Source organism: Dermacentor variabilis, chromosome 8 (genome assembly GCF_050947875.1).
Source record: "Dermacentor variabilis isolate Ectoservices chromosome 8, ASM5094787v1, whole genome shotgun sequence".
Classification (NCBI taxonomy): Eukaryota; Metazoa; Arthropoda; class Arachnida; order Ixodida; family Ixodidae; genus Dermacentor; species Dermacentor variabilis.
The window spans coordinates 78,978,347-79,003,897 of NC_134575.1; the positions used below are offsets into that span (position 1 = coordinate 78,978,347).

At 46.4% G+C, this 25,551-nt stretch overlaps 2 protein-coding genes across 3 annotated transcripts in view; one reads left to right on the plus strand and one right to left on the minus strand.

The window, feature by feature from the left end:
• Positions 1-1,473, minus strand: part of Pect (phosphoethanolamine cytidylyltransferase) — a 39,895-nt gene extending 38,422 nt beyond the window's left edge. Inside the window, exon 1 of one of the 2 annotated variants that reach the window (XM_075702422.1) lies at positions 1,258-1,473. In XM_075702422.1, the coding sequence (XP_075558537.1) occupies positions 1,258-1,310 (53 nt within the window). In that variant the 5' untranslated portion in view covers positions 1,311-1,473. The remainder of the gene's footprint in view (positions 1-1,257) is intronic. The other variant, XM_075702423.1, reaches the window with a different exon arrangement.
• A 950-nt stretch (positions 1,474-2,423) lies between these two features.
• LOC142590360 (developmentally-regulated GTP-binding protein 2) overlaps positions 2,424-25,551 on the plus strand; it is a 28,232-nt gene continuing 5,104 nt past the window's right edge. Inside the window, exons 1-12 of the mRNA XM_075702424.1 lie at positions 2,424-2,698; positions 3,415-3,503; positions 5,081-5,152; positions 5,725-5,814; positions 6,615-6,675; positions 7,439-7,529; positions 11,967-12,039; positions 12,730-12,820; positions 13,846-14,020; positions 15,961-16,049; positions 21,182-21,240; positions 22,088-22,141. Of these exons, the coding sequence (XP_075558539.1) occupies positions 2,635-2,698; positions 3,415-3,503; positions 5,081-5,152; positions 5,725-5,814; positions 6,615-6,675; positions 7,439-7,529; positions 11,967-12,039; positions 12,730-12,820; positions 13,846-14,020; positions 15,961-16,049; positions 21,182-21,240; positions 22,088-22,141 (1,008 nt within the window). The 5' untranslated portion in view covers positions 2,424-2,634. The remainder of the gene's footprint in view (positions 2,699-3,414; positions 3,504-5,080; positions 5,153-5,724; positions 5,815-6,614; positions 6,676-7,438; positions 7,530-11,966; positions 12,040-12,729; positions 12,821-13,845; positions 14,021-15,960; positions 16,050-21,181; positions 21,241-22,087; positions 22,142-25,551) is intronic.

Here is a 25,551-nt window from a genome sequence, read left to right on the forward strand (position 1 = left end):
ACCCTTATTGTGTTTCCTCGCGTGCCGTGAAGGCAATTATTCATCTTAGCGGCTCCTACTGCCAAAGCACTCTTATTGGCTCTTATTATTCAGCTTCGTATTGTGCTAGACCCCAAGGAACAGCAGGAAACGAGACAAAGGCGATGTGGTAACATAGAATAAACAAAAGAAGAAGAAAAAACAGGTTCTGTGAAGTAATGCTGCAATTGGGGCCACTTTGTTAAACATTTGTTTTTGATGGAAATGTTATCATGTACAAAACTCAAAGAATAAATTTAAAATGGGACAGGTGGTGCCCCGTTATGACATGTTCTTCCTGTCCTGAAGTCATGCTTGGTTGAGTGCAAAACGGCGCGTTTAAAAAAAAAAAAAAAATATCAGGTACTATGAACAATGAGGAACACATGAAAGCAGCAAAAAGTGTGATCACAAGACAGTTAAAATTAACAAGACTGTCTCTCTTTTCTGTATATTTACATAACTGGAAGAAAAACAGCAACCGAAGAGTTCATTCTTGATTTCAAGTATATATACCAGTTTATGTATCTTAAGCTAATTCTTCGGGAGTAGACTCCCTTGACCTGCAATTTCAAGGCCCTCTCGCTCGCTCGGCCGCTTCTTTATCACGCTGATCTCGCTCCAATAGCTCAGGCGTGGAGTACGTCGCCGCACACCCATTCATGAAACATCTCCAGCGCTAAAACGAGGCTGCTACAGTTTCGGGTAGCTCGGCTCTGCGTAGGAAACCAGAATCGATGCACACGCCCTAGACAGAAACCAAATATTTGCACCGTGGTGCGTCGTCACGAAACAGTTCTTGGCCCACGTCTATATCTAATCAGCGGCCACGACATATCGATGTTGGCAGAGCCGTCAAGCTACGCGCACTCCCCCCCCCCCCCCTTTTTTTTTTCTTTTCCCCGGCCCTACTGCACTTTCGGAGGAGCGCCAAACGGAGCCTGCAACAGTTTCCATCCCTACCCTATGAAACTAATTCTTTATCTACAGGTTCTTAAACACACCGCGGTGTCTGCTATCAATGTGATATCTCACATATGAACGAGCGCTCAGCTTCCAATGAGAAAGTGAAGAACTGTAACGAAATCAAACGACTCCATGTCGATGCGCGACGGACCACGCCTCCGTGGGTAGTAGTACGGAAGATTCCCCGTCATGCGACAGCGCGAAACCAATGCTAATTCGTGCGTCTTGAGAAAAGCCGGGGCGGCATCGCGCGCCTCGCGCACTGCTACTCACCATCCATCGCACCACACTCGGACTAGACCGTCGTCCACCGGTTCCCCACTCATTGGCGATTCCTCTCGCGAGCTCTTGCTCGCCGCTTGAGCCGGTCACCACAATGCCAACAACTCGCACGACGTTCCACACCTTTTCTGACTTCGCGTACTGCGCGTTGCGGCCGCCGCGCTAATGCAATTCAGGAACTCCACGCCAGCGGCATTGGCCAGCAGCGGCGCCCTTGAGAATTATCGGGGCTTGATGGCGCAGCCCACTACCCCATTCCGAAGGGTACGCTCATAACATCCATCCACTTATCCGGAGTGACAATTTTTTGTGTGTTTTTGTGTTTTTTTAACACAGCCCATGTCACGCGGCCACAACGACCCAATCAGTGACTTTGGTTCAGTTTTGCGCGACCGTAGTGTGTACCATAGAGTTTCTCGCTATTGAGAAACTCTATGGTGTGTACTATACTGTAGTCATGGCCGACTTCAATGCAAAAGTGGGGGGAAAGCAGGCTGGTGAACAAGGAATTAGCAACTACGGTGTGGATTCTAAGAACCCTCGAGGGGGGGAGGGAGGTATTAATCATCGCTATTGATAGTATTCGCAGAAAGGAATAAGCTGCGAATAATGAACACCTTCTTCGGGAAGCGTTGGAACAAAAAGTGGACCTGGAAAAGCCCTAATGGTGAAACAAAAAATGAAATTGATTTCATACTTTCTGCCGATACCAGCATAGTGCAGGATGTAGAAGTGCAGTGACCATAGGTTAGTGAGGGCTAGGAGTCACCTCAATTTGATGAGGGAAAGGGTAAAATTGGTCAAGAAGAAACAGGCCAAGGTAAAGGCAGACCAATTCAGGTTTGCACTTGCAAACAAATAGAACCACTTAGAACAGAGAGATGAAGATGACACAGAGGTAATGAATGGAACCGCAACTAGGCTGGCTTCAGAATAAATAGGGAGAAACTCTATGGTACCGTAGAGTTTCTCACACTAATTTCCACTGACCGTGGAAATTAGTGAACCGTACTTGGGGCGTGAAGTCACTGTGCTTCAAGAATTGTCGCAACTATTGAAGTTTAGATAACGTTTAGATCTCGTAATTTTTTGCGACTTACGTTTGGTTTCACAAAAACTTGCCATTCGCAAGCAGAGAAGACGTCTGAAAGACAGGGGGCGCTACAAGCCCTAGCGCTGTCAAATATGGCGGCGTCCACCATGTCTTTTCGCTAGTGAGGGTCGGCCACGGCGTGTTTTTGGACTGATTTTGTGGATGTTAATACGCAACGACGCTCGCCTGTCATAACAGCTATTGACGCCGAAACGTGCCGGCTGACGGCTCCACCTCAAGTTCTGTAACGGGACGCCGCGCGGTTACAAGTCAACATGGGTATCCTCGAGAAGATCAGCGAAATCGAGAGAGAAATCTCCCGGACACAGAAAAATAAGGGTGCGTGTATAATTTGCTTGTTCGCTTTGCCCGTCGCCGATGCAGCAGACTGAATTGTGCCCAATGGTTGGTAAGACCGATGTCAAAATAAGGCCGAGACGTGTGTGTTACGAACGTGGCAATATTTGTCACGCAGCTGTCGTCGCGATAGACTGAATAGGCATGTTCGTGGAGTTTAGTAAAAGCGATGGTCACACCTTCGAAAAGAGTAAACTGTCTTGGCTTTCCAAAGCCCACATCCGCCTTTCGATATAAGTTCAGTTGTCACGTAGGCGCCTACGCCAGTTAACGCAAGGAAGAGCGCAGAATTATACCCCGGTCACACAGGGCACTTGCGATCGTGATCTAAAGGGTCCAGTGTATCGGGGTAATAGCTACTAGTTTACCGCGTTTATTTCACTTACCCAAAAGTGGCAGCTTGGCACTGTGAAAGGCGCCACATGTGATGCTTGCAGACGTAAGGACCCGTTACAATCCTCTTGTGTTAAGTGTTCATTTGCTGACAGATTTCCGCGCACTTTTGTACCCTGCACACGTAAGCACGACTAAACAATCATTGTAATACATAAATGCTTGGAAGCACAGCGTTCTCCTAGTACTTTCACGTTACAGCGTCACCGGTGGCTGTGAGGACAAAATAATTAACCAAAGTGAGCCATTGCCTGCATGTTCACGCAGTGTTAAAAGTATGGTTGCTTTTGTCTTCCTGGGCACAGCTACGGAATACCACTTGGGCCTGCTGAAGGCCAAGCTAGCAAAGTACAGGACTCAGCTTCTGGAGCCACAGGGCAAATCAAAGGAAAAGGTAAGTTCACTGTGAATAGCTGCTGTTAAATCTCACAGGTCTCATCGTGAAATGGGCATCGGCAATATGAGTTTATCGCCATCGCACAAAACCAGCACAAAAAAACAGGCCAACCGGCTAACGCCGATAAATGCATATCCTTTTTGTATGCCCGTAGATGGCGCTTCCTATGCCCATAGTCCACGACACTGCCCAGCTATTCCAGTGAACTTAGTGGTCAGGCTCAGTACACAACACCTACCAATCGTGCCTTGTTATAGGGTACTGCTTCTTGGGAATGCATCGCCAGCACGCCACTTAAACGACCGCTTTATGAGATGACAGACTTTTGTGGAGTAAGTGCTCCGTAAAAGACCTAATGCTTCAGCTCATGCAGAGTCTGGCATGAATACAGCAGCTTAGCGGCTGGGCAGTGCAAAGGATGTGGCCCCCTCCCCCAAATTCATCGGAAGAGGGCATGACAAAACAGTAAAAGAAAGTTGTTGACCTTATGTTCAGCATAAGAGTGAGAAGTTTATCAGCCTGAGTTCCTTGCAACTTCTAGATCAGCGAAGTCTGTCTGGGATGGCTCTCTGATTCTTGCTATTTTTTAAGTTAATGAAGACAATTAGGCTAGTTGGTTTCTTCTTCTTTTTCAAGACTGAGACAAAACTGCTTTTTTGTTAATGTATTGTGATGTAGTGATGGCAGAAAAGCTGAAACACTGCCAAACAGCATGAACAAATACATTTTTTTTATTGTTGGTTGAACTTGTACCCAGAAGGCAAAGCAACACTAAAGTGATGTCTGCAGCAAGTGCAATCACACATCAGATTTAAAATCACTGGCCACGTCTCTGCACTTATTATACATGCATCAGTGCATATTCCAAAGCAATCGCCGGTGCTAAAGCGCAGATTTAAAATTGTACAATGCTATTTGTGTTGCGCATGCAATCTGATTAGACAAGCCTGTCTCACCACAAAATTGGTAATAACATTCACAAAGTTTTGGATACAGAAAGCACTTTTGCACCAAGCGATAACATGATAACCGCTATAATTCGATGAAAGCAGTAACCAGGAAAAACAATGCATTTGCGGCAGTACAGTGCCTGCTTATCTAACATGTTTATTGCTGACTTTGAATGTGATCATCTCTTGGCTTTGGCCATAACGATGAAAAGGAAAGGGTGTGAGGATTAATCGTGCTGACCATTTGGGTTGTGTGCTGGTGTGTGTGGTTCACTGACCGTCATGTTTGCTGTGGTAGTATGTCCTGCCAGAAAGAGAGCTTGCATTCCAAGTGAGCTCCCATTGAAAGTTGAAACACATCTTGTAGCTATTCTCGTTCCCACCTCTTTAGTGCTGCTCAGCATCAATCACGATGTTATTGCACCATATATAGGCAGCCTCCGAGGTACGTTTTTTTTTATGCACCTTGTTATATCTCTTTGCTTACAACCGCAATCCATGATCTGTAGGAGAGACCTTGCACATTATGGGACAGTACACTTGAGGTTTCCAGCTGACCTCTCAGAGATTAGCATTCTGTTAGCCATGCAGAGCCCAACTAACCAAATTTATATTTCGTTTCAGGGGGAAGGCTTCGATGTTATGAAATCGGGCGATGCGCGTGTCGCTCTCATTGGCTTTCCATCGGTTGGCAAGGTAAGAACGCTCCGTTTCTTGCTATTTGAGAAGTAAATAAGCTTTTAATATAGATATTGCTGAGAAATTAACAAGCTGCTCTTGTGGTGCCAACACGTTCAGCTTATCGCTACCTGTTGCAGGGCTAGTTTGTTGCTACTTATTATTGTGTAAAAAATGTAAAACCATATAAAGAAATGACCAAACAGGAAAGTGCCTCGTAGTGCTTGTTTCCTCATATGGTTTCACATGTTTTGCACCATGGCTACTAAGCTGTTTTGGTGCTGTTTTGTTTGGTCTTTGAAGCTGTTGAATGTTGGGTTGCTGTGACCCACCTTAACTCTTTATCTTATATATGTTATTTCCTTTTGTTTTTCTGTAATGTGCGACTTTTATTACAATGCATATGGCATGTGTATTATGTTTTTGCTGGATTAATTTAGGAAAAAGAAAGCCCACATCCAATTTTCTGCTCAGTAACGTTATGTTTTAGCATGCAAGCAACACAATATGAAATTCTTACCTCGTTTGCAAGTTCATGCTGTTGGTCTTGCTCGTAACCAACATAAATATTCGTTAACTTTTTGTTGCAGTCCACGCTGCTCAACATCATGACTGACACCCACAGCGAGTCAGCATCGTACGAGTTCACCACGCTCACCTGCATCCCTGGCGTTATTGAGGTGAAATCGCTCGATACTTCTACAACAAGAATGATGTACGCTTTTGGGTGCCACAAAATTTTGTTTAGTTTATGTCAAAACACTAGATTTTCAAAAAAACACTAACTTGAGCCTGACCTAATGCGTAAAAGTAGTGTTAAATAATTAAAAAACGACACAGATGTCCAAGACCTGTCAGGCGTTTTGGCCAGCCAAAATTTTAGTCGGTACATAGGCACAAAGTGACCTTAAGAGAAAGAAGGCCCCTGTCTACCACCTTGGCCCTCTGTGTACATCTGTACTGGTTGCTTCTTCTTTCAGTCGGAGACTTCCACTAAGGAGTCTGTCCTAGCCTGGGTGGTTCAATCCCAGCTGCGGCGGCCACATTTCAGTTGTGGGGAAATGCAAGAATGCTCTTGTGCTTTTATTTGGTTGCACATTAAAGAATTGCAGGTGGTCAAAAGTAATCTTGAGTGACCCCCTCCCCCCCCACGTGCCGTGCCTCATAATGAGATCATCAAAATTAAATTGTGGGGTGCATGTAAAACCCTGCAATTTAATTTTTTTGAGCCTGTGTGCTGATTTGGGACATCAAATTCAATAATTCAATTGTAGTCACTTCATTTTGTTCTTGGCGCATTATAGTCTGCACGGCTGCTGCGCCATAAAAATCCCAAATCATCAACATTTTGTTCATGTGTGTCAATTGCTGTTGAACTGGCCAATGACTGGAACTGGAAAGCTTGAGTTTGCACTCACTGGGGGGGACTCTTATTTGTGCACATGTTGCAAATTTAACATTTCCGTGATGTCTCTTGCAGTACAAAGGTGCCAACATACAGCTTCTCGATCTGCCTGGTATCATCGAAGGTGCCTCTCAAGGTACAGCTTTGACTTATTGCTTCTAGCATTGTGCATTGTCGTTTGTTTTCGTGTTGCTGTCTGTCTTTGTCTGCTGTAGTCTCCAAAGTACATGCACAGAAACCACCACTATCAAAAGTATACGGGATGCACAATACCCCACATAAATTTGACAACTGCGAATGGTACACAATGGCTGAGTGAATAGCGTGTTGGCTCTGAACACTGTCGTTGGAGGGCAAAAATTTTGTTTTTTCTTCGCCATATGCCAAGGATGAAGCTGAGAATGAGGATGTGGACTGATGACAAAGGTGTAGTGAAACGGGTGGACGGAATGAAGCCAACAAACCTAGTTCTTGAGCTCTTAGGCTGTTTACGCACTAAAGTACTGCCTTGTAGAGGTCTTGTTGCTGCTAAAACCGTTATGTCAGCTGGTAAGTTGAGCACTGTTGCTCATTCCAAATCTTACTCTTGTTTTTATTAATAGTTGTGTATCCCTATAGCGACACTTATAACTGTTTCAATGTGCTAAACGTGAAAGTAATGATCAGCCCATTCGGAACAAGCCACACTCCTTGAGTGGTTGTCCTTTTTTCCAAGGGGACTTCCTTTCCTAACCGTGTTGGATAAGCATTTTCTGGACTAAAATATAACACTTTCTCTGTGTTAATACCACATGGGCGTTAGTGTTCCTTAAGGCGTTCTCGTCACAAGCATGAACAGAGCCACTGCTGTATCAAGCTTATCCCAGTGCGTTCCTTTCTGGTGTCGTGTCGCCCTCTAGGAAAGGGACGAGGACGCCAGGTGATTGCCGTGGCCCGAACTGCCGACCTTGTTGTCATGATGCTGGACGCCGGCAAGAGCGAGGTGCATCGGTAAGGGGACTGCTTCACGTTCGAGACAGTTGTGCACTTAGTTGTTCACTTCTTGAAGAAGATGTGTGTGTCTGCAGCCATCTAAAAGAGGGATTTGCGTGAAGTTATGGTGCTAAGCAAACTTGGAGATTTGCTAAAAGGAGTATGTACCAAGGAGCTGAGGAGGAATATCAAGTAGAGCTCTATCAGTAAATTAAAATTCTGCAATACGCAACTCTTACTATCAGAGGAGGTACAGTAAGCCAGAACAGACGTGAAGGTGAGTGATAGGTGGTGAAACTTCCTTGAAGTTCTTGTGCCAGCGTGTCATGATGGCATAGATTTTGAGTGTCTGGTCAGGTCTGCTTATTGTAAGGACCCACATATAATGTGAGATGTTTTATTTTCCTACTATTAGCGTCCCAAATTTCCACCTCATACTATATGCAGATCCAAACGAAAATTTCAGTAAGAAATTCGGGCACAAAGTTTTGGTTTCATTATTGCTGCATGGCTATAGCTTGGCTTTGTTATTGCTGCGTGGCTTTGGCGCAGCTTCATTATTGCTGTGTGGCTATGTCTTGGTTTCGTTATTGCTGCGTGGATACGGCATCGTTTCTTTATTGTTGTGTGCACACCTTGGCAGCACACGTGCAAACCATATTTCGCGAAGTGCATCTTTTTTATTCCTCAGTGAAGGAGCAAGATGTCAGGGCCGCGAAAACGGTACTCAGCTGCTTTCAAGAGAAAGGTGATCTTAGCCGCACAGGACATCGGCAACAGTGCGGCCGGGAGGCAGTTTGGTATCAACGAGGGAAGCATTCGCGGATGGCAATGACAGAAGGAAGCCCTTTTTGCATGCTGCAAAACGCAAAAAAGCTTTCGCGGCCTGAAGAATGGGACATTCCCGGAAATCGAACTCGCCATAACGTAGTTCATACGCCAACAGCGAGCCACGCATCTAGCTGTGAGTGTGGAGCTTATGTAGGCAAAAGCTAGAGAGCTTGCAAGAGGAAAGGGGCTACCGAGCTCTGCCTTCAAAGCGAGTAAGCACTGTATCGCTACATGTGCCGTGCTGGATTTTGCTTGTGCTGCTGAACTTTGATTTTGCAAAAGCTGCCCGAATCATTAGAAGAGCTGCTTGTGGTTTTCCAACTCCACATTATTTCGCTCTGCAAGTCCTAGAACCTCCAACTAGGGCAAACTGGCAATGCTGACCAAATTCCAGTTTATCTGGACATGCCATCATCCCTCACCATTCATGAAAAGGGCTCTAAACAGGTTTATGTGCTATCCACTGACAAAGAGAAGATGTGAGTTACCGTCATGTTGTCATGCACGGCAGATGGCCGCAGGCTCCCGCCCTATGTCATCTTCAAGCGCAAAACGGTGCCTAAAGGTGAGGAGCTGCCAAAAAATGTGACTGTGAGATGCCATGAGAAAGGCTGGATTAACGAGGATCTTGAGGTCGACTGGATAAAGTCCGTGTGATATAGGTGGCCCGGAGCACTATTGTCATTCCCGTCCATCCTCATGCTGGACAAGTTTCGTTGACATTTGGCCAACTCGGTGAAGAGGGTGTTGCACGAATCTGGCACTGAACTCGTCGTTATCCCGGGTGGGATGACGTGTCAGCTGCAGCCTCTAGATGTTTGCATGAACGAGCCGTTCAAGGACGCAGTCAAGCAGTGCTACGCAGAGTGGATGTGCTCAGGTGGGCCTGCAGTGACGCCGACTGGGTGACTGAAGCAGGCATTGCCAGCCACACTATGCAAGTGGATTGTGGACCACATGGGCGAGCATATCAGGGGACCTGGTGTGTCATGCTTTCGAAAAGTGCGGCATCTCGGAACACGTTAGATGGCACAGAGGATGAGTACCTCTGGGAAGATATGTCCGACAAAGAACTATCCGAAGAGAGCGCAGCTCAGGAAGACAGTGATTGAAGTGCAGAGTGCAATTTAAATAAATATTTTCCTCACTCATATCATAAGCACATAAATTTTTTTTCTAGCAATTTTTTCCGTACCATGTCCCAAAAATTTCACCTCGTATTATGTGCAGCTTCGTATTATACGCAGGTTTCTACAGTAATTGTTTATTGCTAAAAAATTTGCAGTTTCGCCCGAAAGGGAAAGCATCAATTGCAATAGCAAATCATTAAGCAGCTATACAAAGTAAGGATAGTACATGGCTTTATCGGCCGCATAAACTTGTAAACATTCATTTACTAACTAAATTAACGAGCATGGTGTCACGCACACGCACAGGCAAACATGGCCATATGTCAATATGACCGCAGACAGTCGTTGAAATACTGGCATGATGAAGAGCAGCAGCAGCTGCAAACAAATTGACCTTCGTGCTGCCTCTCCCTTTAACGCGAACTAAACAGTGAGAACACAGCACACACGAAGCTATCGGCCCTCTGCATGCCTGCATTCTGTACCCATCGCAGATCGCTTTCAAGATAGGGCCCACGCAGCCATGCCCTACGCCACCGCCGTTGGAGTAGAACACCCCCCTTCTACTTCCCCAGTGTCTTGTGTGCGATAAAAGATGGAGTGATTCCTTCCCGTCTTCCTCCCTTGCACATGCAAAATAGAGCCACCATCCTCAGCTCATCCTCGCACGCTTTCATTCACACCGACAGTATATGCGTGCATCTACAATGTTATCACACTTGGGCTTTTTACGGAACATCACAGCGACGCCAACGATGGTGGCAGGAAAGCAGCTGGAGTGCCTATATGATTGCTATCGCAATGAAATGGACTGTGTTGCATTCTAGAAGAACCATAGAATCAACTTAGCAAGTTTAGAGATCTTCCAGAAGAAGCTGATTATAGTCTCATGCTCGCCCACGTAGGAATTAAACCTTGGCCACAATGTTTATCGCTGTCGTAGCCATTGGGTCTCACTAATTTCTATTAGTTTTGAGCAGTCAACTAGCCTCTAATCATGCAAAACTTAAGAAGGTCAGAACACTCGTACGCCTGCCAGCTCGCGCTCACTTCTGGCCGCTCCTGGCCTTCGCAAACATAGCGTCGTGGCAAGCTATTGATAGCACTTCAAAACAAGCAATTTGGATGTTACTACTCAGTTGGTCAAGCTGGCACTGGACAAAGCCGGTCCGCACCATGTAGCACGGTCAGTCTGGGGCACATGAGCATGAGCTTGCATTCCACCGCTGTCGTATGCACTACAGCTGGCCACTGCATACAGTTGCATGTAGCTGCATAGCGTAGATGACGCTGCCCCTGCGGGACGCCGCAATTAGCCCCCATCACTGAGCTCACCACAGTTCGCGTGGGACAACCGCGCACTCTGGTGGGTCTCTATGAGTGATGTGGCTACAGGTAGAGTACTGCTCCAGGTGCGCGCTGAGTGGTCCCGAGCACCAATGTGTGACTGGCAAAAGTGTTAACTTGGCACACTCTCTTTGTGCACCCAAACTGTAGGCCAGCAAGCTGCTGGCCAGCCAAGATTGCACACAGTGCACTCTGGTCTGGCGGCTCGGGCATGAGCTAAGACATGTTCTACCAGACGCTAGATGTCGCATTTTCTCTAGTGTCGCGCGCGGCGCAGGCCCATGTTTTACGCCATATTACAGCTGAAACACAAGGCACGCGTTCCAGGTTGGCCGTGGCCGGATTATATCTGCGTCTTTAAGCCGATGGGCGCGTTGCCAATATATTTGCACAAGAGAACATAAAGACAATGTTCTGTTTGACCCTTGTAAATTGTGTGGTTGCTACAGAGATAAGTCTGAAAGAGAATGTGCTACTCGTGGCACTCAGTGCAACAAAACAGTTGCGCATCACTATCTCGTGCACTGTAGCACAGCAAAGGCATGAGGCACTGGGAACTTAACCATAAGTTGAGGGATAGCCTCCAACTTTGGCGCATCGTAGGTGCCAAAATCGGAAGTAGTGGCATCCCAGTGGACATCCAAAATCAAACGGTGACGTTCAGTAGGCAGAGCGTTGTGGGCACTCCCTGCTCCGCTGTAGCCTTTGCAGTGCAAGACATTGAAAAAGGTGCTGGAGCACTGCGAAGGGTATCATAGGTGATCTTTAATTGCTAATAACACCGCTTCTGTTGAACACATTGAAGTACTTTTTACAGCAAAGTATTTCTGAAAGAGTCTATTTTAATTTCAAATGCATTTCTAGACTAAAATAAAAAGTGATTCGAGGATCCTTTAAAGATGTCACAGCACATTTGCTTGCTGCACGTCTTATATGCTACATGGGCATCACAAACACTTATCACACGTTGCACCTGCAATTAGGAAATTGCGAAATTACCCAATTCATGTTTCAGTTAAGTTTCAGTTGTGCTTTAGATCATGCTGTGAAGAACCTTTAGGAACTCAGGATTGTAGTTTGATTTACTGTCATTTAGTTCAAATTGCACTCGGTGGATTCAAAACTCCTAACTTACCGTGGTTTCCAGGAAGCTGCTGGAGCAAGAGTTGGAAGCCGTTGGCATCAGGCTAAACAAGCTGCCGCCAAATATTTACTTCAAGGTGAGTCACCACAAGTTTGCTGTATGCACGCCATTGCATGCAGTGCACACACCAAGAGCTGTTTAGACCGAAGACTATACTAACATGTTCTAAAGCTGTACAAGTCAGAGAATGCACAGTTCTTTACAACTTTTGACGCTGCGCCAGAAAAGTCTTGTTCCTAACTGCCCAAGAGTGTGCGTTTGGTGGCAGTTTGTTTGCAGGTGAAGTTTGTAAAGTGCTGTGTGCCCTCTGTTGGCATGTAGCGAACATGGTTAAAGGTGCGGCGTTTTCTACATTTTTTTTTTCGAAGGTGGTACTCTTAATCGTGAAAATGGTACTCTCTGCATGATGAAACTGTAATGAAAAACAAGAGTTGGTTTACTTTTTGGCTAGACAAAAGCTACTCTTAATATTTTCTTCTCTTTTTCTTTCTCTCCAAGTCCATGGGCCTGTATAAAAAGCTACACATAGGTTTGCCAGCGAGCCTTTTTTCATGCTTTACTGCGTGTCTTTTACTCAGAGGCCACCTAACTGTTTGTGCACCATTATTTTAAAAGAATGTCGTGTGATTAGTTTTAAAATAAGTATTGCAACTACATCATGCCCAGGCACGATGCTTGCTGATGTTTCTTAAAACTTTCGTTAGTGGTATTGCAGTTTCTTATCGTCCGAGGGACTTATTTTTCTCGCTTGCCCTTATGATTGCAGGAAAAGAAAGCGGGAGGCCTGAGCTTTAACTCGACTTGCAACCTGACAAAGTGCGACGAGAAGCTTGTCCAAATGGTTCTTCACGAGTACAGTGAGTGTCTGCACCTGGGCTGGGCTCTCAGCAGTTGTGCCAGCAGTATGAGCTCGTTCACACTGGGACATCTGGCATCTGCAATCCCTCGCCGGGAACCAATCAGAACACAAAAGTCTTGCAAGCAGGCCGTGCCCATCGCCGCCACTAGCACCATCTCTTCTTTGGGGAACGCCTCTTCTGCTCCTGATGCATAGCCATAACTGTGCCTGCGCGTCTTCTTTTTCGGGGCTTGTCCTTTCGATCGATCTGAAAAAGCACACACACACACAAACTCGGCGCAAGTAGAGGAAGTGTTGGACGTACAGGGTCATCTGGGATACCCGTGTGCATGTGTAATTCCGTGTATACCTGGCAGATGGCGCTACTAGTAAAATTTCGCAGCATCTCGAGTTCTTCGGCTGTGCAGTGGACAAGCAGTATGAATGACGTGGCATTTTGTCAGCAGGAGCTATCTGATCGCTGTAGGCGCCTAATGCCCCAGTGGGGATGTGGCATAATGGTAATAGCCACTACAAGAGGAAATCTTTAGCATGGCCTTTGATAACATGATTACAATGGTGCTATTGATGTCTCTTCACAGACAATAGTTAATTTCTTTTTGTTAATTGGTGTTGCATTACATCGGCAGTACCAGCAGCAGTGCCACTGGGTGCTGAAGTGGCACGAGCAGGAATTTCTGAGTCAGGTTTAGTAGTAATGGCCGTGGGGTCATGTGCTGTTGTTTCAATTAGGTGCAACAGCATTGCAAGTAGTACTGGCTGAAATGTCGTGCTGCTAGCCGTAAGAATGATAACCAAAGCACTGCACAAGCCTGTGTTGCCTATTTGCATGCAGCCAGTTGTACTAATCCTAAACTGCGATGAAAAATAAGTCCAGAAGCTTTCTTTTTCTGAGAGCCGCAGTTCCTCAGAAGCTCAGTTGCTTGGCTGAGAGTTGAATTTACAAGGTCAGAAAAATTAGAAGCAAAGCTCGCTGCTTTTAGTGGTCCGTGGATGTGTGACCGAAAATGTTTCCCAATGCAGAGATCTTCAATGCCGAAGTCCTCTTCCGTGAGGACTGTACCCCGGATGAGCTGATTGATGTTATCCTGCGCAACAGGGTCTATCTGCCTTGTGTATACGTTTACAACAAGATCGACCAGATTGCCATCGAGGAGGTGGACCGGCTTGCCCGCCAGCCGCACAGTGTTGTTGTCAGGTGAGCCTCGCAGCGTGTACGTGATTCATTCTTACTGGTAATTGCAGCTAGTAAAAGTTTTGACTTGAACTAATTATTAAACCTGAATTTTAATGTGCTCGTGTCCTTGAGCTCCGGGAGGTTGCCATGCCTTTTTAACCTCTTCCTTAATTCTTACTTTCGGGCACCTTTATTCAAATTTTCTGCCTCGTCCAAGTTGAGTGATAAAGGTGAACAGCTTTTGAAAATATGCCCGAATACCAACCAGCTCTTTCGAGACGCACTTGCTGTCACGCGTGAGCCTTGGGGTGTCTTGAGGTTTATATGCAGTAGCACTGCGTTCGGGAAGGGCACACCACCGCCTCTCCCTGTGGCAGCTATGGGAGAGGGCTCAGTCGGAAGAGGAGGATGGCAGTCGCCTTCTATGCCGGCGCCTCCGAAAACAACGCACATATGAGGGATCTGTTTTCTATAGAATTACACAGGGAAACAACAGATGCTACCTCAATATCCTCACTGTAACAGCTGTACGCCGCCAAGCTAATCATTCCATTAAAAAAGTGAATAGCTTTAAGCATTTTGCTGTTCACTTACATTGACAGTCGTTGTCAATGGTTTCTGTACAATATTTGTTGCCTTGTGAAGAAATTACAGGTTATTGTTTCCATCTAGCATATTTTTGTTCAAGGGAATCTATAAACTATAATTGTTGTCCATGGTCAGTAGTGGCATAACTCTCATTCCAAGAAGAAGAAAGCACGAGCTAAAGTTTTGCTGCGATTAGCCTTCAGCTGATTTGCATTCAGTGCTGCAATCACCCTCTCTATATGGCTTTCATAGATTATGAAAAGGCAATCGATTAAGTAGATGTAACAGAATCCATAGAGGCATTACGTAATCAAGGAGTACAGGAGGCTTATGTAAATATCTTGGAAAATATCTACAAAGATTCTACAGGTACCTCGATTCTCCACAAGAAAAGTAGGAGGATACCTATAAAGAAAGGGGTCAGGCAATGAGACACAATCTCTCCAATGATATTCACTGCATGCTTGGAGGAAGTCTTCAATCTATTAAAGTGGGAAGGCTTAGGAGTGAGGATAAACGGCGACTATCTCGGCAACCTCCGGTTTGCAGATGACACTGCCCTGTTCAGCAACACTGGGGACGAGTTACAACAAATAATTGAGGACCTTATCATAGAGAGTATAAGAATGGGGTTGAAGGTTACTGTGCAAAAGACAAAGATAATGATAAATAGCTGGGCAAGGGAACAAGAGTTCAAGATCGCCAGTCCGCCTCTAGAATCTGTGAAGCAATACATTTACTTAGGGCAATTACTCGCAGGGGACCCTGATCATGAGAAGGAAATTCGCAGAAGAATAAAAATGGGTTTGAACGCCTGCGGCAGACACTATCAGATCAGCTTCTGACTGGAAGCTAACCATTATCATTGAAAAGAAAGGTGTACAATCACTGCATTCTGCTGGGCCTAACATATGGGGGAGAAATTTGGAGGCTGACAAAGAAGCTCGAGAACAAGTTAAGGACCGCGCAAAGAGCGATGGAACGAAGAATGATAGGTGTAACAATAAGAGACAGGAAGAGAGCTGTGTGGATCAGAGAGCAAACAGGTATAGACAATATTATAATTGTCATTAAGAGGAAAAAATGGAGCTGGGCGCCCATGTAATGCGTAGATAACCAGTGGGCCATTAGGGTTACAGAATGGGTGCCAAGAGAAGGGAAGTGCAGTCGAGGATGACAGAAGACTAGGTGGGGTTATGAAATTAGGAAATTCGCAGGTGCAAGTTGGAATCGGTTGGCGCAGGACAGAGGTAATTGGAGATTGCAGGGAGAGGCCTTCGTCCTACAGCGAACATAAAATAGGCTGAGACTGATGATGATGATGATGATGATGATGATGATGATTTGCATTCGTTCTTTGTACCTGCCTGCAGCTGCAACATGAAGCTGAACCTGGACTATTTCCTGGAGAGGCTGTGGGAATACCTGGCTCTGATTCGGGTCTACACTAAGAAGCGTGGATGTGAGTGGCTGTCTTGAATGCAACTCTTTGTCATTAGTGTATGCCCCTGCTACTCCAGTGATTTGGAAGGCAGGTTATTAAAGTGATGACAGAGAGAAATGATTGAATTAAGGCAGACTGATTACAGTATTTACTCACATAATGATCGCACCCTGAACTTGTCACAGCAACATGTTGTGCACCAAGTCCAGCTAATGATGATCGCGCTTCCCATCTGTCGAATGCTATGCGAACAACTCTTGAAGACATGCAAAGCGGTCTGCACTCACCCAGCATTCTTAAGCAGCAGATGCCCCATTACATTCCTTTCATCACTTTCCACACTCCCATGAAAAAGAAAAAGCTACAGCCAAACTTGCCTCGGCTTTATTATTTGTAGGCTTCATAATGGTTTTGGTCAACAACAACATAAAGGGCGCCTTTCGATTCTTCTTGTCTGCACTCGTGGGCACGCAACGAATCGCGAGCGGTAACAATAGTAGCCACATTTACGCTGATACGTTAGAAGTGTACCCTATTCATACGGCGACGCATGTAACGCAGCTAAGATATTCGCCCACCCTTAGCGGAAACGTGCCGTATTAGGATAGTAGTGAAGACAAACACCGCAGTTACCGCAGCATGCCCGCCATGTGTTTCTATGTCACTGGCGGCTAAGCGGGCCCATCTCTGTTTCTGTCCCCTCAGAGGGGACATGGCTACGTTATTGCCACAAACTTGCTGATATTAACGATATTATTCATTACTGATATGGAAGAAACTGTTCCAATGCGCGTAATGTACTCACGAGAAGAAAAATAATCGCATTCGGTGTGTTCGGCTTGCTCCGCTGCCTGCCATTTTGTTTTGGTGTTCCACATTGCCCGCACTGACAGTGACAGCCGCCTGCTGGTCATCCCACAGCAAATGCGGGATGAAAAAGAAATGTTTCTTTTCGTGGCAAATTTAACCCGCATAATGATCGCACCCCTGAATTTGGGTCAGTTTTTCTGGGAAAGAAGTGTGATCATATGCGAGTAAATACGATATTGCACTTGCGAGATATTAGACAGGTCAGTCATACTGTGAGCTGAAGTTTTGCAAGCCCCGAAAAGATATGAAAACAACTTCCTGGTGACGATGTCTCCTCAAAACTCTGCTACCATATCTGTGACACCATAGATCTTCACTTCATGTCTGCCTGGATATAGTTAATTGTTTATCAATTGATAATCATACTGTGTTCTAAAAAAAGGGCTCAACCTGCCAACCTTACAGGCAATGGCAGCTGTATTCTCATGGTAGCAAAATGCAAATGCACTCGTATGCTTGGTTTGGATGCACGTTAATGAACCCAAGGTCATCAGAATTAATTTGCAGCTGCCCCACTATGGGCTCACATAGTTCTGGAGTTGATTTGGGGTGTTGGTTCCTATCAATCAGCCAATAAAACTCGCAACTTTTGTGAGCTTTCCCTGTGCAAAATAGAGTTCAGTTAGTTCATCAAAATACCGCCACATCTTGATATAACAAACATGTATACAATGAATTATTGAAAATAAGTAAATCTAAAATTTGATTGGTCATAGTTTAATTTAATAGAGCATTCTCCTACTACAATGAAACCCCAACTGCATGACGTTCTCACGTGGTCCTGAGAACGTCGTTTTAATCCGGGTGTCGTTATAATCCAACCAACCAATATTATGTCTATAACACAAGGTTTCGCACGACAGTTGTGAGAAGCTTCAATATAAATTACATAGGCTAATATTCTGCAGCACTCCGAAATGAAAAGCACCAAGAAAGTAAATGTGAAAAGAATGCCACAGTGCAGGTGCCAGTCACGCTTTATTGGAAGAATTTAGCATACCATGTGCTGTGATCAGCATCCGCCAGCATGGTAAAACTCTTCCTTTATTTTCTAACGTACGGCCTTTAAAAACATGGGGCAAAAGTCAGACACTTGCTGATCGGTCTTTCAGGTGACATGTCTTGGACCTGTGCAATTAGTCGAACTTCCCTGCAGCACCACCACTCCTAGCACCTATGTACGAGGGGGGACCCAAAAATAACCGAAATCATACTCCTGCGCATCGTGTACTTGTAGTACAAGGTTGCGCCACTAGGGCGCTGTGGGAGGACCTCTGCCGAGTCAGTATGCCAAGTGGCGTCAACTGACAACGACGTGTACGGTTTCTCCGGAAATTCTGTGTGTGTGTCTGTAGTCTGCTCGTGACACGAAGAAACAGCAGATTTTCACAAACCGTGCGGCTGTGAAGTTTTGTTTTTTTTACTCGGCAAGAACACGGCAGAAACTGTTGTGAATATGTAAACAGCTCACAAAGAACACGCTTCCAGTAAAATGCAAGTGTGGGAATGGTTTCATAGTAAGGTTCGTTACAGCGCAACACACTTGTGTGTTGTGCTGTAACGAACCTTACTACGAATCGCAACCAACTGGACCAACTTGCCATCTTGGTGTGAATGGTTCGCTCAGGAAATTACCTTTGAAGATCGGTCTCGTTACAGTTGTCCTTCAAGTGCGTGAACCGTGGACAACATAGCCAAAATACGCTGTCTCATTGGGAAAGATTGATGCAGAATAATCGACCAACTCGAAGACTTATTGGCATTATTCTGGAGCTCCATTCAGTGCATATTGCATGATGAATTGGGAATGCAACGAGTGGCTGCTAATTTTGTGCCAGACTTCTCACCAAAAAAAAAAAGAATATTTCGCTGCTCGAGAACCAAAAGGCATTAATCTAAACCCTCCGAAAGAACTATTGTCATAAAAGGATCGTCGCGTGGAAGTCTGTCATGTAATGAAGGATGCGGCCACAGACAGTCCAAAGTTTTTCAACAAAATCAACACATGCAACAAGTCACGGTGCCATGGGTATGATCCCGAAAGTAAACAACAAACCAGTCAGGTGAAGTCACCTGGCTCACCTCGTCCTAGAAAAGGTCATCAGGTTCAATCGAATATGAAGATGATACTGATCTGTGTGTTCTTTGACATCTTCAACCTTGTGGGATTCTCACTCCCGTGCTCTTGGGACAAAGGAACGACAACACATTAGTGCAAACAATCACAAGGGCATTTATTGCACCTCTAATAAATAATGCCTGCTAGCCGAGCTGCTATCCACAAAACATGACGATGGGCACATGACAAATCTAGGAAGTCCGACTCACCGCGACCGGATAGCGAGCAAATATGTTCGCCCCATGCTGGATCCCAACGTCTGGTCGTTCGCGCGTACGATCACGCGAACGGTGGCACGTTCGAACGAGGCCTCACAAGACGGTCTCGCAGACCATGGATCGGCGCACGCGCGTGACGTCCGCGCCGCTTGACAATCTCGAACCAAAGAGGAAGAGCCTTCTCATTTACGCGCCCAAGTAACCCCGCCGTGAGGCGGCGTTAGCAGTGCAGCACTCGTGCCATCTCTCGTACTGCGCTTCAACCACACCGACCGCCGCGGGCTCCAGGCCACGCGGCGAAGCCGGATTACAGGAGACTAGAGCTACGCGAGGAAAACAACATATCAGGGGATGCGTGAGGGTCGCGCATCCCCACAACCTACACTCAGAATTCGTCCCTCAACGTCAAACCACCAACCAACAATTCTCTTTGGAGGTGTTGAAACACCTGCGCAAAAGTCCAGGGAAAACATGGGGAAGGGGGGAGATGAAAATTCAAGGATGCAAATTGGGGATGCAAAGCGCTATTATGCCCGAATTGCCACCTAATAAGTAACAGTTTATAAAAGTTGCTGGCTCAAAATGACTCGTTTAACCGTCTTACACATGCTACAGTGTACTGTGCCTGTGTTAATTATCTAAGAATGAGTTAAAAATTATTTATGCTACATACCCAGGAAATTAGCAAAACGAGAACAAGGTGAAAGCAGGAGCCAACGTTTCGACAAGTGGACTTGGCTTCTTCAAGGCGACATATGCTTTCCTCGCCACAGTATATATAGGTGGGGTTCTTCTAAAGGGGAGAGGGCGTAAGGTGGGTGGGTGCGGCAACGAGAGAAGGTGCATTAGCGGCGAGGGTGATGAATTGAGAATAAAGGAGTGCTGTGCACAAGGACAGGAACACGGCCGTCTGTCAATCACGTGTCAATGCTCGTGTGTCAGCCGGCGTGCACAGCAGCCCTCTATTACCTGTTTCGCTGGTGGTCGTGGGCTATCGTGTCTCTGAAAGAGATGATAGAAGGGGCGGCAGAAACTGGTGCTTGTGAAAAAAAAAAAATAGAGAAATACTGGAATGGAATAAATAAATAAATAAAAGGAAAAAAGAAAACGGAAGGAAGAAGAAGAAAAAAGAAATGCTAAGAAACCAAACTAAGTGTTGTTGCCTATAGCTTGAAATTTAGCATAGCAAATAGATTCTAAAGCTCCCTTTTAAACATTTATGCCTATTGGTTGCAATGTCTTGAACTTATTGGTAAGGTATGATCTCTGTATTTTCTTTCTCATTCAGAACGGAAATTTGACTGTAAGATGTAGAGTTTAAAGTTCATCAATGTTATGACCTGGTTGGTTGAAATGCTTGGCGACAGCTCTGGGAAGCTCTTTAGCTGTGTCCGCGCGATGTCCGTTTAATCTGACGTTCATTGATTGTCCCGTTTCACTGATATATTGTTTCTTACAAAAGGAACATTCAAGCATATCTGTAAGAGCATGTGTGTGTAGTTTGCTGATCTTCCCGTGCCTCGTATCGGCACAGCAAGGTGGTGACGGACTATCAAAATTCACGGGAGACCCTTTGCTGGCCCATTGGAGGCACCCTACTTGCGTTTCTTAGGCCTAGACGTCGTTTCATTTTTTTTTTTTTTCAGCCAATATCTATGTATGTTCGCAATGAGTATAGAATACTGAGAAGGTATTGTTGTGGCTGACATGATTTCATTGTAACGAGTATTGATTCTGTCATAGAACCTCTGGCATTATGCTTATGTCCTGACGTGACTGTTTTTGGCATGAAATTTAGTAATGGGAATTCAGCCCTCATTTTCTCAACTAATAAACAGTTTCTTTTTTTGCCCTTGGATATGCGGATGAGGTTAGGAAAGAATGCCACTGTAATATGTCTGTTTCCCTCTCACATACCTTTTTTTTTTCTGTTTGTCTTCAAGCTCCTCCTGACTTTGATGGTGGCCTTATTCTCCGAAGGAATGCAACGGTTGAGCATGTGGTAAGCTACCTAACTCTTCAAGTGCTGTACCCAAGTGTGCTCGACCATCCACTGATACGCGCCCCTGGCCACGCCTGAGATAATTCACGAACATGAAACATCTGTAGAATGGTTGCGCCATCTACATGTACTCAGAAGTTAGTTCAAGTGAAATTTTATTGCAGGTTTTGTTTTCATACGACAGATAACATGGCAAAGCTTATCGACTGCCGGTATTGCTCGCACCTCGTTTTCCAACATGGCAGACCGGTGGAAAAAGTCAGCGCGTTTCTTTAACAATGCAGAAATTCGAGAACTTTGGTTTTGATTAAGAAGTGTTTAAGTTGAAGTGACAGCGAGAAAGATGCCATGTTGCTTCAGGCACACTAATCATCCTGATTAAAATAGTTACAATATGTTCTAATTTCTTTCTGAATTTTTATATATTAAAAGTTTTGTTAAATGTTCAGCAGCATATTGCTAATAAATAATATTTGCATTTAAAGTCTGCTAATGATTACTTAGAAATTGAATTTGTTGCACTTTGGAAAAAGGCCTGCCACCTACGGTGTTGTAATGTTGAATTCTTGTTACTAGCAGTTGTATTTGAAACAGTTAAATAATGAGTCCCTCTATTGTGCAGTTGCATGGCATGGCAATTAGATGTCTTGTTCATGTTTGAAGGCACCTACTGCCAAGTTGAGGGGCAGGTTCCTTACTGCGCATTAATCGCAGTGCAAGCCGTCACAGTGAGGCCTGCAGAGTGCATGCAACGTTGCAGGCGTTGCCTGACAAAGATTACAGTGGTCTCAAACGTCTTTGACAGCGCATTCGAAATTCGCTTTACCTCTCTTTACCCGTTGTGCAGTGTCACGCAATCCACCGCAGCATTGTCCACGTCTTCAAGTACGCACTCGTCTGGGTGAGTCTCATGCTGTGGCCTTTTGACCATCTCGAAGCGTTTTTGACTTCCTCTGTGTGCAAAGAGCGTGTGGGTAACCTACAGTGTGAACTCTTTCTGGCACTTCTAGTTGGCATGAATTGTGCTAACATGGTGTTTTGCTGGACGAGTTGGTGAATGTCGACTGATTCTGCCAGCATAAAGTTACAGAGGGATGACAGGAAGGAAACAACAACACCGCTGACTGACAACTGAATTTTATTGAATGGATGCAGGAACTTGCATAGCGATAGGATAGCAGTATCATTTGTATGTGCTGCTGCAATCCATTTTCCCATTTTTATACATCTTTTTTTGTTTTGCATTGCTATATATCAGGGTGTCTACCAACCGGGAAAACAAGGAAAACCAGGAATTCTCAGGGATCTTCAATAGTCTGGAAATACTTAGGGAAAACTTGGGGAATTTGTGCTTCTGTAAGGAAAAGGCTGTAATTTTGTTGAAAGGGAATGAAAGTCGCGGTAGAGAGGAATCACAACGAATACTCTTTGACACTGTGTCGTCCTCTGGAGGAGTTGCCAGTGTACCGTCAACGACCGACCTTCCGAACTCCTGAACACTTCGCGGCGCCACCACGTCCCACATAGATTTAATGTATTATAATGTCTGAAGTTTCAGACGCGAGAACCCTTCACCATCCGAGTTTTTGGACATTTTGCCGTTACTGCCAGTCTGAAACAGCACTAATCAAAGCCACCACCATTGCCGCCATTTTAACCTTGCCGCCTCGAACCGGCGCTCTCACACGCAAGTCTGCTGGCAACCATAGCCACCACCGCGGCAATGCTGGGCCTAGCTGCTTCGACTTTCGCTATTAAGTTTCTTACCATTGTGTGCCGTGTTTTTCATTGAAAGAATTCGCCGCTGTCAGCAACTGCACCCACTCTGCCTTTATGGTCCTCGCAATTTCTTTCGAAGCTCAGAAAGCATGGCACGTTGCATAATGCCGGTTCCCAAAAGTCAGCTTCGCCTCAGTACAGCAATATTACATGTTGAAGCATATGCGAAAGTATTGTGGTGAAGCATAACAAGTGTGGTAAGGGGGCAATTATCATGGGACACAGTATGTATTCCTTAAGTATACATGCGCGCACCCGCCATCTCCTGTCACAGTACGAGCACCGATATGCCTAATTAGTGTACTGGCAGGCCTTCCAAGCTTTTTGAGATGTGCCTGCGGCGATTTGAGCCCGCAAGGGCCCCTCACCAAGTCTGGCCATTTTGAACTGACAAGCACCGTGCATACTATGCGCGCTTACGATCGTGTCTGCTAAGAATGCCACTGTAATGTGGCATTCTTAGCAAACACATAATGCCACTGTGATGTACCACTGTCAGAATGCCTCTGTAATGTGACAAATTTCAGCTCTTTTCACTGTGCGCCGCAATAAGAGCTGAAGTTTGTGGGGATGCGCGACTCTCGCGCGTCCCCTGATGTTTTTCCCGCATAGCGCGTCTCCTGTAATCCCACTTCGCCGCGTGGCCTGCGTGACGTCAGCGGCGGTCAATGTGGTTGAAGCGCGGTGCGAGAGATGGCGCGAGCGTCGCGCCGCTGCGGGGTTACTCGGGCGTCGGGAGACAAGGCGCTCGGGCTGTTGGGTTCGAGACAGGAAGCGGGACGGTCGTGCCGCACGTGCAGCGACCCTCTTGCCCGGCGGGTCGGCGCGCGGCGGGGACGTATCCCGCGTGCGCCCCGACCCATGCTTCTGCGAGACCGCCTCGCGTGGCCGCCCTCGAACGCGCCACGATTCGCGTGACCATACACGCGAACGACCAGGCCTTGGGATCCAGCATGGGGCGAACATATTCGCTCGCTTCCGGTCGCGGTGAGTCAGACTTCTAGATTTGTCGCGCGCCCATCGGCATGTTTTGTGAATAGCAACTCGGCTAGCAGGCATTGATTTATGAAAGGTGCAATAAATGCCCTTGTGATTGTTTGCGCTACTGTGTTGTCGTTCCTTTGTCCCAAGAGTACGGGTGTGAGGGACCCCACATCTGGCGCCCAACGTGGGGCTCTTGGGGCATCGGACGATAGTTTTAACAGTTCTGCTTCGTTCGAGACCTTTGTTTGAACCGAAGCGTAGGCCTAGCGTGAATTTTGATCGCTAGCGTCGGCGGCGTGCTTTCTTGAGCGAGGTGATGGTGGCGGTAGTGTGTTTGAACATGTCAACATGCTAAGCCTTTTCGCAAGTGTTTTTTCTTAATGGCATTCGTCGGTATGAGAGCCACGTGGTCTGCATCCTGGGAGAGCGAGGCTGAGCGCCCGCAGAGCAGTGGCAAGCCTGAAGCGAGTGAGTACGGAAGCCTCGTGGGTGATCCGAATTTCTTATGTAAATAGCTTCTTCTATCTCTTTGACTCGGATGAAGTCGCGGCTCTGGGAGCCGGGTGGCCGCGGGCCACGGGTGCCACTACGGGCTGACTGGTATTGCGGCCTGGCACCGGGCGCTCCGACACCGTCTGGGACGGTGGGCGCCGTCAACTCGGATGCTTTGTGCACCGAGCGGAGTAGGACCACCTCACAGAGCTAACGTCTCCTCGCGGCTGCCTGTTTTGCGCCCATTTTGGGTGCTGTTTTTGGATGCCGGTTGTTGTCAGGGTAGCGACGCTTTAGGCCTAAGGCTTTACGAAGCTGCCTGTCGCACGTGGAGGGACACAACCTGGTGGACCGTGGCGTTGAGGTGTTGCAATTCGCTTCCCTCATTCTATTTAGCCTCGCACGAAGTGAAATTACTCGTTCGACTCAAGAAAGCGAGCTTCGTTCACGTGAACTTAGCATCTGAGTAGCTGCCCGATCTTTTGCTAGCCGAGTTGAACATCGTACCACGTGGGCGATGCGCATGCATAATTCATCTCCCTTGCACTACTTTAGTGTTTGCCGAGTGTGTTGAGTTTACGCAGCGTGATTGGAGTCACCCCTGGTTTGCCGTCACCTGCACATCGTCTGCTGCTGCCCCGGACTACGATCGAGCCACCCCGGGCGATGGTGATGCTGTGGCCAGTTCGGCGCAGCGACTTCGGCGGCCTCCTGCATCCAGCTCACAACCCTCGGCGGCGGACAAAAGAGCCGGCGGTCAGCGACAGCTACTGCGGCTCTCGCCAGCAGGGCGCGTCGGCGCGAGCAACGCTTGCTCGTACCGACTACTGCGTCGTCGTCTCCGGAGTCCTGGCCTGGAATCGTGCTGTCGTGTCGCAAAGCTGCTGCTGTGACCGGCGGACGCCAGCGGTGCACCCAAGGACAATGTCGGCTCGCATGTTATGGACAGCGTGCGGACATTTCTTCGGCGCGACCACTGTTTAATGTTCTACCTTGTTTGCGAAGCACAGTTTGATGTTAGACCGTGTCACATGTCTCGCCGGAATATGTAGTGAT